This window comes from Lithobates pipiens, unplaced genomic scaffold, assembly GCF_037356315.1.
Source record: "Lithobates pipiens isolate NorthernLeopardFrog02 unplaced genomic scaffold, aLitPip1_a1.2 Scaffold_18, whole genome shotgun sequence".
Lineage (NCBI taxonomy): Eukaryota > Metazoa > Chordata > Amphibia > Anura > Ranidae > Lithobates > Lithobates pipiens.
The window spans coordinates 405,324,490-405,341,790 of NW_027507758.1; the positions used below are offsets into that span (position 1 = coordinate 405,324,490).

At 41.8% G+C, this 17,301-nt stretch overlaps 1 protein-coding gene across 1 annotated transcript in view; it reads left to right on the forward strand.

The window, feature by feature from the left end:
• Positions 1-69: 69 nt before the first annotated feature.
• The window catches only part of MRPL47 (mitochondrial ribosomal protein L47), a 30,175-nt gene continuing 12,943 nt past the window's right edge, over positions 70-17,301 (forward strand). The window contains exons 1-4 of the mRNA XM_077487920.1: positions 70-218; positions 5,995-6,140; positions 9,145-9,205; positions 9,284-9,380. Of these exons, the coding sequence (XP_077344046.1) occupies positions 127-218; positions 5,995-6,140; positions 9,145-9,205; positions 9,284-9,380 (396 nt within the window). The 5' untranslated portion in view covers positions 70-126. The remainder of the gene's footprint in view (positions 219-5,994; positions 6,141-9,144; positions 9,206-9,283; positions 9,381-17,301) is intronic.

Genomic DNA, 17,301 nt, shown 5'->3' on the forward strand with positions numbered 1-17,301 from the left:
CCTGTATTATTATCACCATGTTTTCGTAACCACAGCCGAATATATACGGATGACAGCGCTGAAAGTCAGCGCTCTAGTGGCAGCTCCGGTCGGCCGCGCTGCATTGTGGGAGCGGTGCCGGGGAAGATGGCGGCATCCACAGTCAGGGTGCTGCTAGAGGGCTGCGGGCGGCTGTGCTCTGGAGGACTCACTAGGAGGACTGTGGGCGGCCTGTCCGGGTAAGAGGAGACGTGTACTGCATTGCTGGGGACCCGGGGACTGGGGGACACACGGCATAGGAAATCCCTGACCTTCTATGTCAGGTGGGCTCTACAAGCCTAGATAGAACATATACCATGTGATCAGGGACCCAGGAATACCAAGCACCATCCTGCACTGCACAAAAGTCAGCTGATCGCTTCCTGCAGACAAGTGACAGCTGCAAGTTGATTGGTTGCAGCTCTCAATCAGTTTGTAGCTGTCATTTCTGCCTGAATCAGCCAATCAGTTTGAAGCTATCATGTTTTCCTACAGCAACCAGTCAGCTTACAGCTGTTATTTCTGCATACAGCAGCCAATCAGTTTGCAGCTCTCACTTCCGCCTGTAGCAATCATTCAGCTTGCAGCTGTCGCTTCTGTCTACAGCAACCAATCAACTTGCAGCTGTCACTTCTCAATAGCAACCAGTCAGCCTGCAGCTGTTGCTTATGCCTGCAAAATCCAACCAGTTTGCAGCTATAATTTCTGCCTACAGCAATCAATCTTCTTGTAGCAGCAAGCTGATTGGTTGTTGCTGGCAGAAGCTGACAGCTGATTGATTCTTGCAAGCAGAAGTGACAGCAACAAGTTGATTGGTTGATACAGGTTGATTGTTTGCTGTAGGCATAAAGAAGTTTTCTTGTAGCACACTCTTCATTTATGAACCCCAAAAGCGTTATGTTTGTACTGCAGCTCAGCAGCATAGTATCCCTAGGACAGTGATGGCGAACCTTGGCACCCCAGATGTTTTGGAACTACATTTCCCATGATGCTCCTGCACTCTGCAATCAAGTTTAGCATCATGGGAAATGTAGTTCCAAAACATCTGGGGTGCCAAGGTTCGCCATCACTGCCCTAGGACGATGCATCTGGCCCCTCCCCCTGCTTTTTCATAAATATAATCCTTTTTTTTTTGATTCCCAGTATTAGAGTGCAAACAAACTTTCAGCAGTACACTAGTTCAAAGCCTAAGTTTAGTTATGAAAAAATCAGCACACAGGGCATTACTTACTATTATTCCAATGTGTCCCTTGTGCTGCTTGCTCCTGCATTTCTTGAAATCTTCCTCCTCCAATGCCCCCCCCCATTTACCCCCATTACGCTACTAATATGGTGTGGCAGGGATTAATAGACCTGAGGTAGCTGTGACAGGCACCCATCAAGAGAGCCCAGCTGTGCCCGCCCTTTCCACCCATCTCCTCCACTCATAGAAGCCATACTAAAGCTTCAATGAAGGAAATGTGATCTATGAATGGATAATTAAAAGGTCTATTTCCTTTGTTTGTAGGTCACTTTTCATTCATAGAAGCTGTAGTACGGCTTCTGCAAAACAATTCCTAGTCCAGACTCTAACCCGTTGTACTCCAGCCCCATTTTAAGATACATATGAGCTCATAAGTTTACATACCCTGGCAGAATTTATGATTTCTTGGCCATTTTTCAAAGAATATGAATGATAACACAAAAACTTTTTTCTTTCACTCATGGTTAGTGTTTGCCTGAAGACATTTATTATCAATCAACTGTGTTTACTCTTTTAAAATCATAATGACAATAGAAACTACCCAAATGACCCTGATCAAAAGTTTACATACCCTGGTGATTTTGGCCTGATAACATGCACACAAGTTGACACACAAAGGGGTTTGAATGATTCATATATATTCATATTATATTGAATTTGTATGTAAATGAATATGCTTGGAAAAAAGAAATAAAAATCTATAATAAAAAAACAAAAACAAAGGCCTCTTTCACACGGGGCGGATCAGTAATGATCTGCCCCGTGAAGATCCGCTCGCTCAGCGGGGATCGCTCCGTTGTCCCCGCTGAGCCGGCGGCGGACAGGGCGGTCTCCGCACACTGTGCAGGGACCGCCCTGTCAGCTCTCCGCTCTCCTCTATGGGGATCGGACGAGCACGGACCGTCTGTCCGTGTTCATCCGATCCGCTCTCCAGACGGATAGAAAAATAGGATTTTCCTCCGTCTGCAGAATCGGACTGTTGCGGAGGCGGAGGAAATCGGGTGTCTGCGGATGCTCATCTGCCGACACCCGCTATCCCATAGGGATGAATGTATGTCCGTATTTCATCTGCAAACGGATGGATGAAATACGGACATACCATCCGCATGTGTGAAAGGGGCCAAAGGGGTTTGAATGGATATTAAAGGTAACCATCCTCACCTTTTGATCTGTGTGCTTGTAATTGGTGTGTGTGTATAATAGGCCAATGAGTTTCTGGACTTCTGACAGACCCTTTCATCTTTCATCCAGTGCTGCACTGACGTTTCTGGATTCTAAGTCATGGGGAAAGAAAAGAATTCTCAAAGGATCTGTGGGAAAAGGTAGTTGAACTGTATAAAACAGGAAAGGAATATAAAAAGATATCAAAGGAATTGAGAATGCCAATCAGCAGTGTTCAAACTCTAATCAAGAAGTGGAAAATGGGGGGGGGGGGTTCTCTTGAAACCAATCACGGTCAGGTAGACCAACTCAATTTTCAGCCACAGCTGCCAGGAAATTGGTACGGGATGCAAAAAAAAAACAACCCACAAATAACTTCGGGTGAAATACAGGACTCTCTGAAAACATGTGGTGTCGCTGTTTCAAGATGCAGAATAAGGAGGCACTTGAAGGACGGGCTGCATGGTTGAGTCACCAGAAGAAAGCCATTACTATGCAAATGCCACAAAGTATCCCACTTACAATACGGCAAACAGCACAGAGACAAGCCTCAAACCTTCTGGCACAAAGTCATTTGGAGTGATGAGGCTAAATTTTAGCTTTTTGGCCACAACCGTAAATACTACATTTGGAGAGGAGTCAACAAGGCCTATGATGAAAGGTACAGCGTTCCTACTGTGAAACATGGAGGTGGATTGCTGATGTTTTGGGGATGTGTGAGCTACAAAGGCACAGAAAATTTGGTCAAAATTGATGGCAAGATGAATGCAGTATGTTATCAAAAAATATCACAAGGCCAAGTCGACCTGTCATTGGCTACAGCAGAATAAAGTGAAGGTTCTGGAGTGGCCATCTCAGTCTCCTGACCTCAATATCATTGGGCCACTCTGGGGAGATCTCAAATGTGCAGTTAAGTTCAGAGGAATGGGCAGCTTTACCATCTGAGCAGACAAAGCCACAACACAACAACAAACATCCACAAATACCACAAAAGACTTCAAGCTGTCATTGATGTTAAAGGGGGCAATTACACGGTATTAAGAACTGGGGTATGTAAACTTTGATCAGGGTTGTTTGGGTAGTTTCCTTTGTGATTTATAATTTAAAAAGGGTAAACACAGTTTATAATAAATGTCTTCAGCCAAACACTAACCATGAGTGAAAGTTTTTGTGTTTTCATTCATATTCTCTGAAAAATGGCCAAGAAATCATAAAATTTACTATGGTGTGTAAACCTATGAGCACAACTGTAGAGCTTCAAAACCCCCAAAAAAGCATTGGCGTATTTTACTGAACACACACAATTCAATATTCTGGGCACCCAAGTAGATTCACCTTCTCTATTTTTTCTGTTTGCTGTTATCATTGAAAGTGAAAGAAAATCCCCAAAATTTTGGTTTGTCACCAGAACAGTAATAGAGAGTATATCTTCCAATGGGGATACTAGCTCTGGTGTTACTGCAAGATTCCCTCACATTTGGAGAGACTTCCTGTTGTGGCTATAGGACAGGAAGTGAAGGGAAATCATCCCAATGGGACCCATCTGGCAAAAATAACTGACATAGTCAGTCCTCACTCTCTCTAAAATGAAAAGGATTTTTTTTGCCTTTATTTCTTCCTTAAACTCTGCCTTAGAGAGTTCTTAAAGCGGAGCTCCACCCTAAAGTGTAACTTACGCTCATCGGATCCCCCTCCCCCCCCCCCCCGGTGCCTCAATTGGCACCTTTCAGGGAGGAGGGCGGTGCAGATACCTGTATAATACAGGTATCTGCACCCATTTCCGGGCATAGATAGCCGAAGATGTACGCCCAGAACACAACGGGGACCAGTAAAGATGCGCAGCGCAACTCGCGCATGCACAGTAGGGAACAGGGCAGTGAAGCCGCAATGCTTCACTTCCTGATTCTCTGACCGAGGATGGCGGCGGGGGGAGTCTAAAGACGTGCGATTGCTCATCATCTGCTGCCGACATCGTGGGCACCCTGGGCAGGTAAGTGTCCATTTATTAAAAGTCAGGAGCTGCAGTATTTGTAGCTGCTGGCTTTTAATCATTTTTTATTTTTTTTAAGGTGGAACATTACCCTAAAGAACTTGATAATCCCCATTAACCACTTCGCGCCGGTAGGACGTCCTGGGACGGCCTCGGCTTTCGGTGGTTATATCTGAATGATGCCTGAGGCCACAGACATCATTCAGATATCGGCGTTTTCAGCCGGCGATTTCCTGCACCATAAGAACGATCATATCGTCTGTTCCGCTGCTTGATCGTTCTTATGGGAGGCGGAAGGGGACGACGCCCCCCCCCCCCCCTCCTGCTGCCCTCCGGTGCTTCTACCGACTCACCGCTTCCATCGGTGAGTCAGTCACAGGATCCGGTGGCCCCCGGATAATACCATAGAGATTTCCAGCGGACCAGATGGTCCCCGGAGTCTCTATGATCGTTCTGAGGCCGGGCGCGATGCTATGACGTCACGCCCGGCCTCTGCATTCAAAATAATGGCGCCGATTTGGCTAGCAAGCCAGGATCGGTTTTGTTTTGTTTGATTTTAGGCTTCCCAGCCTAGAGGTGAGATTTCACTGTAAATATGTCCGATTGTGCCATATTCCTATTACAAGGGATGTTTACATTCCTTGTAATAGGAATAAAAGTAATCAATTTTTTTTTTTTTTTTTTAAGTGTCAAACTAAAAAAATAAAAGTAAAATTAACAATAAAAAAAATAAAAAATTAAAGCGCCCTGTACGTAGATGCTAACGCATACGTAAGTCCCGCCCACATATGAAAACGGTGTGCAAACCACATGTGAGGTATCGCCGCGAACATTAGAGCGAGAGAAATAATTCTAGCACTAGACCTCCTCTGTAACACAAAACATGTAACCAGTAAAAAAAATTAAGCGTCGCCTATGGGGATTTTTAAATACCAAAGTTTGGCGCGTGCAATTTTGAAGCGTGACATGTTGGGTATCTATTTACTCAGCGTATTTTCATCTATCACATTATGCAAAAAAAATTGGGCTAACTTTACTGTGTTATTTTTATTTTATTTTTTTTTAAGCATTAAACTTTTTTTTTTTTTTTTTTCTTCTGAAAAAAAACGCGTTGGAAAAATTGCTGCGCAAATACTGTACCAACCGCCATTGTATTCTATAGGGTCTTTGCTAAAAAAAAAATATATAATGTTTGGGGGTTCTATATAATTTTCTAGCAAAACAATTATGAATTTTACATGTAGGAGAGAAGTGTCAGAATTGGCCTGGATGGGAAGTGGTTAATTATGCTACCAAAATTAGTGTGTGCTGTAAACAAGAAAGAACAGGAACAATGCTGAAGCCCAGTGCCCCTGAGCAGCAGTAAAACTTTAGGCTATCAACAGATTACTGGATTTTAAACAGTATAGACACTTATTTTTAATGTTTTACATATCTATACTTGCAAAGGGGCCAGCCTAAGGAGATCTAGCAGGACTTTAATTTCCTGACTAAATTTCAGCTTTAAGGACCACCAAAGAACTAAATGAAACCTCTCTACTACAATTCAATATTCAATGTTCTGTCATTCATTGTTTTTCAGTGTGATTCTTACTGTTCTGAGTAAAAGAACTCCAGAAATCGGCTCTCTGCAGCAGTGCACATCATTCCATTCATCAGCAGCACGAAGAGGGCTCGAGGAGTTTTTTGATGACCCAAATAATTGGGGAGAGAAGTCAATAAAGTCAGGTCAGTAACTGGAATGCTTTTTCATTTTTGTAGCCAGGTGTGTTTTTTTTTTTTCAACACACACACACACACGCTTACACATTGTTATGCTATTAAAGGAGAAGTCCAGCCTGAGCTTGTTTTGCACTCTTGTGACCCATTTTCAGCGGACAGTGGTCTGACGTCGCTGAAATCAGTCAAGATATCGCATCATCCTGACAAAGTCTGGATCCACCAGGTGCCTTGACTGAGAGCCTGAGACCGCTGCTCCCCCGCCCCTCCACAGCTCAGAGCTCCAATGAGCATGGAGGGGCAGAGCAGGAGAGATGCTGATTGACAGGCAGCAGCTCTTTGCTCGGGGAGCTGTGAGAACTGAGCCATTGGCGATGTTCGATCGCTCGGTTCTCAGTGCAGAGCCAGTGGGGGACAGATGCTGCATCCACCTAGGTAAATACTTCTCTTTTAAGGCTATATGAAAGGGCTTTAGCATTATTACATCGCAGACCTTTGAAAACTTGATCTAGCCTACATCAACAGCTTACCCTTGAACTCTAGGCAGATATAACAGACACAAATTAAAGTGATTGTAAAGGAACTTATTATTTATTATTATTATTATTTAAAAAAAAAAAAATATATATATATATATATATATATATATATATATATATATATATATATATATATATATATATATATATATATATATATATATATATATATATAATTTTTTGTTAATAACAAACATGTTATACCCACCTGCTCTGTGTAATGGTTTTGCACAGAGCTGAGGTTAAGGCAGGGGTTCAGCTCTAAGGCTGGGTTCACACTTGTGCGGTGCCAGACATCGCATTTAATTCACACTGCATTGCTGTGCAGATCACATGCGATGTCTGTGCGATGCAAATTCAGCCTTACAAATTGGCTGAATCTGCACCGCATTCGGATCAAACTCGTACAGGACATACCTGTCCGAATTCACAGTTCGCACTGCGATCTGCAAACCAATCTGGGGGTGTCATTAAAGTGGTGTTCTGGCTGCAATTTTTTTTTTTTTTTTTTTTTAAACAAACCCTGTAGCTGCTGACTTTTAATAGGGACACTTACCTGTCCAGCAAGCCCGCAATGTCCATCGGATCGGCGCCTCCATCTTAACGAAGGGAAATAGGCAGTGGAGTCTTGCGTCTTCACTGCCCGTTTCCTACTGCGCATGCGTGAGTTGCACAGCACTTTGTGAATGGCACGTTGTTTTCTGGGACACACACATGTCCCAGAAGGCAAGGGGGGCGCTCGCCGAAGAGGAGGAAGCGCCGCAGAATAGGAAGAGGCAGATTAGGAAGATTGCCTAGCAACAGCGGTTTCAGGTAAGTTAAAACATTTTATTTTTTTTTTTATTTTATTTTTTTTTTAAAGAATATTAATGCAATTTTTTTATTTTAGGGTGGCCTTCCACTTTAACTTTGCATTGACACCTGCAGCTGTTGCAGAGGGCAGTGTTTACCGCCAGTAATCTATCTATCTCTATCTCTCCCAAAAGCGAGTACACCCCTCTTCAAGGAGAGGTGTCACAGTGGGCTCCCAATTATCAATAGAAGAAAAGGTTTCCTAGTTGTTTCTCTCTCTCTCTGTACAGTTGCTGCTGTATTCACTTCTATTGATAACTGGGAGTCCACCGTGACACCTCTCCTTGAAGTTACACCAATATACAAAAGGGGTGACTCACCCTATTTGAGGATATATATCAGGCAAGCCTGGAGTTCAGCTGTAATAAACAGAATAACAAGTAACTTTTTCAGCTAAAGTGTAATTTTAGATTTGTTGAATTCCTTTTGGAAAAGTGATCCATAGTGGATTGCTTTTTTAGAGAGTGTTTGACAGGCGGCTGGGAGGTGGTATGTCGCCTCCTAACTGCCTTTTTTTAACACTGTAAAGCCTGCACCACTGTGCTGCCGCATGCGGGTGCAGACCAGTTTTGGCACTCCCCCCTATTTACTTAAACGGGTTCCAGCTTGCCAAATGCCATTTTTGTTGCAACATGTGTACAATCCCCTCTGGCTGCTGTGTAATATGGAGTAGGCTGTCAAGGTTGGATGGGGGGGGGGGTAAAACTGTAGTTCAGCCATTTGGCCAATCATCTCAGTTTGATCGTTTGTGATATAATTCAATTCTAAATAGACTGAAAGGGGAGGTTATTCTGTCTGTGGATTCAGTTCTTTTGATTGCATCACACATCAATCGGAACACAAAATAAAGCTTGCCTAAAGGTGGGGAGAATTTTTAAAAAGGTTAATTTGTCACCAGAAACTAATCAAGGGGAAATCTTCCGATTGGGCAGACTTGTTTCAGTGACAGAGGGAATTTCCTCATGTTTCCTGTTGTGCCTACAGGACAGAAAATAAAGGGAAATCACCCCAGTGGGATACAGATGGCTAAAACGGAACCTTTCCCAAAAGGTTTTGCCTTTTACCCTGTTTCCCTGAAAATAAGACATAGCATGATTGTCGGTGATGGCTGCAATATAAGCTCTACCCCCCAAATAAGCCCTACCCGGTTTCCCCTAAAATAAGACCAACACGGACTTTAACTAGGGCTTATTTGGGGGGGAGGGGGGTAGGGCTTACATTGCAGCCATCACCGACAATCATGATAGGTCTTATTTCCAGGGAAACAGGGTAGATGTACTTATAAGGTAAAGGAAGTAACAAAGCAGTTATTCATTATTAATCACAAGTCTCCAGGTCTGGTTACTCTGCCTATGCAGTACAATAGTTATGAGTTTTCCACTAAGGAACTGCAGTAACTACTAAAACAGAGCATAAAACGATTCGATATGTTGTTTGAGATCTCTTTAGCAAATCTTCAGCTCCGTAATCATTTAAATATTGGATGAAATTCTATGAACAAAACGTGTTCTGCATTGGATATTTTTCTGATTGGATATTATCTTTGAACTAAGTCTAGATCCAAAGCTTACAAAAATATAATTCAATTGATGCGTTTTTCATGGCTGTTTACCTGAATATAGGTGATGCATGGACTATTAACCAGCTGAGAGGCAAAAGTAGTGAAGATTTACACAAGCTTTGGTAAGTGATCAGCAGTAAGTGATCATCTTTAGAGGCACGCATAGTCTTCAGGCTTACTACAGTTCTGTCTTTTTTCAGGTATGTGTTATTGAAAGAGAAGAACATGTTGCTGACTTTAGAACAGGAGTCCAAACGACAGAGAGTAGCCATGCCTGGTAGTAATCGGCTCTACAAGGTAAGAATACGGCATAATCTATATCTGGCTTTTTTACCACAGTATAACCTGATATGAAATGCCTTTCAATTCAGAATTTAGCCTAATTATTGTTATAGTGCAAGCACCATAATTAGGGTTAAAATATAGTGGGAGCAGTTCAATAAAATGTTTGCGACACTACTTTTCTGTTGGTATGGTCCTTGTAACCACTTCAATACTGGACACTTTTACCCCCTTTCAAGCCCAGGCCAATTTTCAGCTTTCAGCTCTGTCACATTTTTAATGACAATTTCCCAGTCATGCAACACTGTACTCATGAAATGTTCATAATATTTTTCACACAACTAGAGCTTTCTTTTAGTGGTATTTAATAACCACTGGGTTTTTTGCTAATAAATGGGGAAAAAAAGGCTGAAAATTTTGAAAAAAAAAAAACAACTTTTTATTCTGTTAGATTACTTATTTGCAAAATGTTTCTTCATAAATTTAGCCCAAAATGTATTCTGCTACATTTCTTTGGTGAAAATAATCCAAATCTTTGTATATTTAGTCTGTAGAAAAGTCCACAAACTACGGTGTATGTATATACACAGTGGGGACGGAAAGTATTCAGACCCCCTTAAATTTTTCACTCTTATATTGCAGCTATTTGCTAAAATCATTTAAGTTCATTTTTTCCTCATTAAAGTACACACAACACTCCTTATTGACAGGAAAAACACAGAATTGTTGACATTTTTGCAGATTTATTAACCACTTGCTTACTGGGCACTTAAACCCCCCTCCTGCCCAGACCAATTTTCAGCTTTCAGCGCTGATGCACTTTAAATGACACTTGCGCGGGCATACAACACTGTACCCAAATGACATTTTTATCATTTTTTTCCCACAAATAGAGCTTTCTTTTGGTGGTATTTAATTACAGCTGGGAGTTTTATTTTTTGCTAAACAAACAAAAAACAAAAAAAAAAAAATTCATGTTTAATAGTTTGTTATAAAATTTTGCAAACAGGTAATTTTTCTCCTTCATTGAAGTGCGCTGATGAGGCGGCACTGATAGGCTGCACTGGTGGGCACTGATGGGCACAGATAAGATGGCACGGATGGGTGGCATGGATGGGTGGCACTAAGGGGCACTGATAGGTACCACTGATAGATGGGACTGATGGGCACTGGTAGATGACACTGATGGGCACGGATATGTGGCACTGGGGTGCAGCACCTTTGTTGAGGCAGATTGTGGGCACTGCTGGGTGGCACTGATGGGGGCACTTATTTTTTATTGAGGTGGCACTGGCAGGGGGCAGGTGGGCACTGGCAGGGCTGGCCGTGATCGGGACTGATGTCCCGATCACGGCCGCCGGTGATCGGCTCTTTTTTTTTTCTCCTCGCGCTGTCAGCGCGAGGAGGAATAATAGCCGATTACTGGCTCTGTTTTTTAGCACATGATCAGCTGTCATTGGCTGACAGCTGATCACGTGATAAGGGGTCGGGATCGACCCCTTGCTCGGATCAGTGATCAGGCGAGTCTCATAGACTCGCCGATCACAGGGCGCGCAGGCCGCTCGTGCACGGGACGACGTCAATAGACGTAGTCCCGGCGAAGGAGGTCCGCGCTGTAGCCGTCATTCAGCTATAGCGTGGGTCTCAAGTGGTTAAAAAAGAAAAACTGAAATATCACATGGTCCTAAGTATTCAGACCCTTTGCTCAGTATTTAGTAGAAGCACCCTTTTGATCTAATAAAGCCATGAGTCTTTTTGGGAAAGATACAAGTTTTTCACACCTGGATTTGGGGATCCTCTGCCATTCTTCCTTGCAGATCCTCTCCAGTTCTGTCAGGTTGGATGGTAAACGTTGGTGGACAGACATTTTTAGGTCTCTCCAGAGATGCTCAATTGGGTTTAAGTCAGGGCTCTGGCTGGGCCATTCAAGAACAGTCACGGAGTTGTTGTGAAGACACGCCTTCGTGTATATATAAAATGAAAATTGATCATTCCTGATGTACTGACGGCCGATCTAACTTCTTGAGGTATGAAAATGGCAGGACAGTAAAAATTTGGGTAAAATTACCCCTTTTTGAAAAGTAGACAGTCTAAAGTATTTAGCAAGTGCATGACAATTTTTTTTTGAAGTTGTCAAAAAAAATTTGGGGAAAATTAAGTAATAAAAAAAAATGACTGTTCACAGTACACTAGTGCAGTACAGGGTCATCCTATAACTGGTGTGGTGGTGATCAGGGACACTGACTGGTGACAGTATGTGGGGAAAAAATGTAATTATATATATATATATATATATTTTGTGATTGCCCTGTCTACCAAGTGATCATGATGACCAATCACATAGTAAACAATGAAAGGCATAAATCAAAGCCTTTCATTGTGTACAACTGTCGTGATCTGCTGTGATTGGCCATAGCAGGCTTGTACAGTGATCTGTCATTGGCTGTGTCTGGTGGACACAGTGAGTGACAGATTTTGCTCCACCGCGGCCCGTGGGGTGTGTGTGAGGCGAGATCGTATTATCACAATAGGCAGGGTGGGGGGTTAAAGTTGTGGTTTTTTGTTTGTTTTGTTTTTGTTTTTTTCCCCAACTAATGCATGAAAGCCAAAAAACTGTTTTTGGTTAAGAGTTCTGACACATGCAACAGATTTAGGTAGTTATTTTTTGCATCTCTTTTACGAAGGGTTGCCATTTCTGCAACAGTTTAAAAAAAATAATACTTCCAGTTCATTTATAAGAAAACTGGAGGCAATGGAGATCATATGTCAACAAAGACAGGTCATAGTGGGGACACAGTGGGCATAAAACTTTGCGTGCACTATCCCACTGGTTGCCAGGATACTATTTGGCTACACAGCATGACTGGTTGTTAGGACACTGTCAGCTACAAAGCCGACAGTGTCCTAGTAACCAGTGATACTGTGTAGTCCAGGGGTTGAACATACATGGAGGATGAAATGTCCACAGTATGCACACTCTGGCCTCAGTGCTACCTTCAACCATGCTTCCATGTGATAATTTTAAAGTGCTTGATTCCAACAGGTACATCAATCTGTTGCAGGCACTGAAATCTGTCTTGCTGAGGCATAGCTCAGTGTCATACTGAATGCCAAGCATTCTGTGCATAATTTTACTGGCCATAAATGCTAGCTAAATAACTATCTTCTGATCATTTAGATTGCTACAATGAATTTTTAGGGAACCTGATTATTCTCCTGATGGGAGAGTGTAAAGTACTTTCAGATGAACAGAGCCGTGCAGTATTTTCTGCTCAGTGAAATATGGCTCAGTGGAGTTTTTTTCATTCACTTTACTAATTCAGGACACAGAAATTCCACTACTAAGAAGTTTCAGGTAAATGGTAGGACACACTTTGAACAAACCCTGCTTTTTTTTATTTTTTTTTCAATTTCTTTCTTTATTTATTTTTTTCTCAAGTAAACAAGAATAGAATTTTACATAAACAATCTAAGAGTCATACATCAAGTTTCCATATTCATACATAATAAACAAAAATAGCATAACAATTCATTCTATTCCCTTCGCTTCTTACTCCCCTTATAGTGTAATGTATAAATCCACAGAGAGAACAGGCAAGGTTAGTGGTAATATATATAATATATCGGGACAGTATCATAGAAACTTCTCTCTCAGTCCCACATACCCCATGTCTGATCCTAGGTTGGTACTGTTCCCAATCAGATCAGAGTTGTATTATTATCCTCTTCTTTCTCATCTTCCCCCCCCTAATATTTTCCCCCCTATTCTTCTCCCCCCACCCCAAAAAAAAAAAAAAAAAAAGGGGGGGGGGGAAACCAAGCCACAGAGAGGGGGGGGGGAGAGAGGGGGAGTTCCCATCTCCTTCCCCAAAATCTCCCCCCCCCCCACCCCCCTAAATCGCATTGATCCGTCTCCTTCCCTCCCCCAAGGAGATATAGAGGTTCCATGGTGTCCATATTTCCAAGTACGGTAAGTTTTCCTTCTTTTCCTAGCTGTCCATATTAGGTCTTCCATCCTGTTGACCTCCTCAACTTTCTTCAACCACATGCTCACACTGGGGGGTTGTATTTGTTTCCACCTAAGTGTTATACATGACTTGGCTGTATTTACCAAGTGACACAGGATGGAATTCCCACCTATATTTCCTGAGGTCTCTGACAAGTTCAGAAGGAATACTGCTGGGTCCTCCCGTATTTCTACTTCGCTAAATTTTTGAACGATCTCTCGTACATCTTTCCAGTATTTCTTAATTTTTGGACATGACCAAAATATATGTAAAAAATTTCCCACTTCTTTCTGGCACCTCCAACACTTATTTGATATATGAGGGAAATATTTTTGGAGTTTTTCTGGTGTTCTGTACCACTGTGCAATAATTTTATAATTAGTTTCCTGCAATTTTGTGCATGTTGCTGTTTTAAAAATTGATTGTATCATCTTTTTCTTCTGCTCCTCGGAGAAAATCCTTCCTAAGTCTATTTCCCACTTCCGAAAGAAGGGTAACTGAAAATTTTCTACGGGTTTAATCAGTAACGCATACATTTTCGAGATTACATGCGTAATTGGTTCCTTTTCCGTACAGAGTTTCTCGAATGGCATATAGTCTCGATCTAATCACTCTGGCTCTATCTCTGTTCTTAGAAAATGTCCTAATTGTGCCGCCTGCCAGAAATCTAATTGAAAGGGGCCTTTTCTATCTATCATCTCCTGCATTGTTGGCCATTTACCCTTTTTCACGAAATGCGAGGCTTGGTATATTCCTTTTTTAATCAACTTATCAAAAGGTCCTTTCTGTATGCCTGGTATAAATCGGGGGTTGCCCAATATAGGGACTAGAGGGGAGTTCTGTGTCGATATCTTATTCTTAGCTAAGACATGGTAGCATATCTGTAATGTGGGTCCTATTGTAGGGTGTAGCTTCGTGTCTGAGGTCAAGTTTCTGTAGCACCAAGGTGCTCTATGTAATAGCTCCCTACATTGTGCTTGCTCTAATTTTACCCATATTTTCTGATCTCCATGTCGACACCAGTCTAGTAATCTACCTAGATGTATTGCCTGGTAATATTTATATATGTCTGGTGTTGCTAATCCCCCCGTATTGCTTTGGTAATGTTAATAATGTCCTCCGTATCCTTGGTTGTTTGTCTGCCCAGATAAATTTCATAAGTAATGTTTGTATAGTTCTGAAAAATTTTCTTTGGTATTAACATTGGGATTGCCTGGAGGAGGTACAGGAGTTTTGGCAAAATATTCATCTTGATTATATTATTTCTTCCAAACCAGGAATGTATTCCCCTGTGCCATCTCTCCAGGCATCCTCGTACCATCTTCAATACTGGTGCGAAATTTAATTCATATATCTTATTGAGGTCTGTTGTGATCGTTATTCCCAAGTATTTCAAGCCATAGTCCGTCCAGTTAAATTTATAATTAAATTTTATTAGTCTCATCATTTTCTCTGGGACTGCTATCATTAAGGCTTCTGACTTGGAGCAGTTTATTTTAAAGTAGGATAGTGTACTGTATGTCTCGATTTCCTTACATAGATTTGGGAGCGAGATTATCGGGTTCGTCACTGTAAAAAGCATATCATCTGCATATGCTGCAACTTTATTATGGGTTTCTCCTATGGTTATTCCTTGGATATCCCTGTTGAGCCTTACTCTGCATAGAAGTGGTTCAAGGGTCAACGCAAATAACAAAGGGGACAATGGACATCCCTTTCTGGTCCCATTTGTTATTGGGAAAGATGTAGATATCACTCCATTTACTCTTACTTGAGCTGTAGGTTTTTCATACAGGCTTGTTATCCAGCCCATCATTTTCCCTCCTAGCTTTATATGTCGGAGTACCGAGAACATAAACCCCCACCCCACCCGATCAAAAGCCTTTTCTGCATCTGTTCCCAGAAATATACAGGGGGTCTCGGTAGAGTTAACTGTATGTATTAGGTTTAAGGCCTTAATAGTATTGTCCCTTGATTCTCTTGTTGGGACAAATCCCACTTGATCTTGATGAATCAAAGAGGGCAAATACTGTTGTATCCTCAAGGCTAGTAGTTTGCTAAATATTTTCAAATCTGCGTTCAGTAAAGATATTGGCCTATAGCTTCCACATTGTTTCGGGTCTTTACCTTCTTTCTGTATCACTGTAATTGTAGCTTTAAGTGTATCTGAGTGGAAAGTCGATATGTCTCCTATTTCATTAAACAATTTAACCATATATGGACATAATTCCGGCATAAGCGTCTTATAATATTGGGCTGTTAGTCCATCTGGACCAGGTGCTTTCCCACTTTTTATCTGTTTTATCGTGTTTTGTACTTCTTCTAGTGTGATTGGGGATTCCATCTCCTCCCGTGCAGTACTTGTCAGAGTCGGCATTTCACTTGAACTTATGTATTCATTTATCTTAGCTTGATCTGATGCCCTCAAGTTCAGATTATACAATGAGGAGTAGAAATCGCCAAACACACCAGCAATCTGTTCTGGCAACCGTTCTTCCTCCCCACCTTTTTTTCTAATTATAGGTATGTAAGTCTTGGTTTGTATTTCCCGTAATGCTCTCGCTAGTTGTTTTCCGCATTTATTGCCGGATTCATAGCTACACTTACGTCCTATCTGAATTGCCATTTTAGCTCTGTACTGTAGCAGATCTGTAACTTGCCTACGTATACTTATTAGTTCTTGTTCAACTTCTAAGTTCTGGGCATGTTTATGTTGGGCTTCTAGGTGTTGCATTTTTACTAATAATTCTGTTAACTTAGTTTCTCTTTCCTTCTTAATCCTTGCTCCATGCTTAATCAATACTCCTCTGATTACTGCCTTGTGCGTTTCCCAGATTGTTCCCGAGGAACTTTCTGGGCCTTCATTCTCCTGAAAGAAGAATTTTATCTCCTTTCTAACATCCTCCAGGACTAAAGGATCCTGAAGAAGGCTCTCATTAAGTTTCCACATCCTAGAGGTTAAATGTTTTTTCCCCGTTAAGTTATATTTTAAAAAAATTGGGGCATGATCTGACCAGGTAATTAGACCAATAGTGGCTTCCTTAACTGAGGATAATCGTTTATGCGGGATAAAAAACATATCTATCCGTGAGTACACTCTATGCGGATTGGAGAAAAAAGAGTAATCTCTTTCCTTGGGGTGTAATAATCGCCATATATCTACCAGTTTTGTTTCTGTTAATGCCTGGGCTATCCTCTTTCTTGTTTTAGGTGTCACTGATGATGTCCCTGATGAGGCATCTTCACTGGGGATTAATGGGATATTAAGGTCTCCCCCCATAATCAACTGTCCTTCTTCAAATTCCATAAGTTTGTCAAGTATCTCTTTAACAAAGAAGTCTTGTTGTATATTGGGGGCATAATATGTTGCTAATGTAACTCCTACCCCTCCTATGGTCCCCTTTACAAAGAGATACCTTCCCTTTGCATCTATCATGGAATCCCTATGATTCCATGCTACTGTTTTTGATATCATGATGGTGACTCCCTTAGTTTTGGAAATCGGGTTAAGTGCATGGTAAACCATTGGATACCCCGTAGACCTCAGCAGAGAGAGATTATTTTCTCTAAAATGTGTTTCTTGAATAAACGCTACATCTATCTTCAGTCTCTTTAAATCATGGAATAACATTCGTATTTTTTCCGGAACGTTCAGTCCCTTTACATTCAGGGACATTATTTTTAAAGTTTCCATATCTCCTCGGGGAAAGAGGCAGAGACAAATAAAGGTGCAAAAAAAAAAAAGGGGGGGGAAAGAAAAAAAGGAATAAAAAAAAGGGGGGGGAGAGCCCCCTCTAGCCCCACCCCCCTCCCTCCCGTCTAGTCTACCACTCCCTCCCTCCCTAACTACCAATCCCTGGGTTGGCCGTTTACCAACGGTCTCCCCACGAATCTCAAAGCTCTACTGCTTTTAACCACTCAATTTCCGG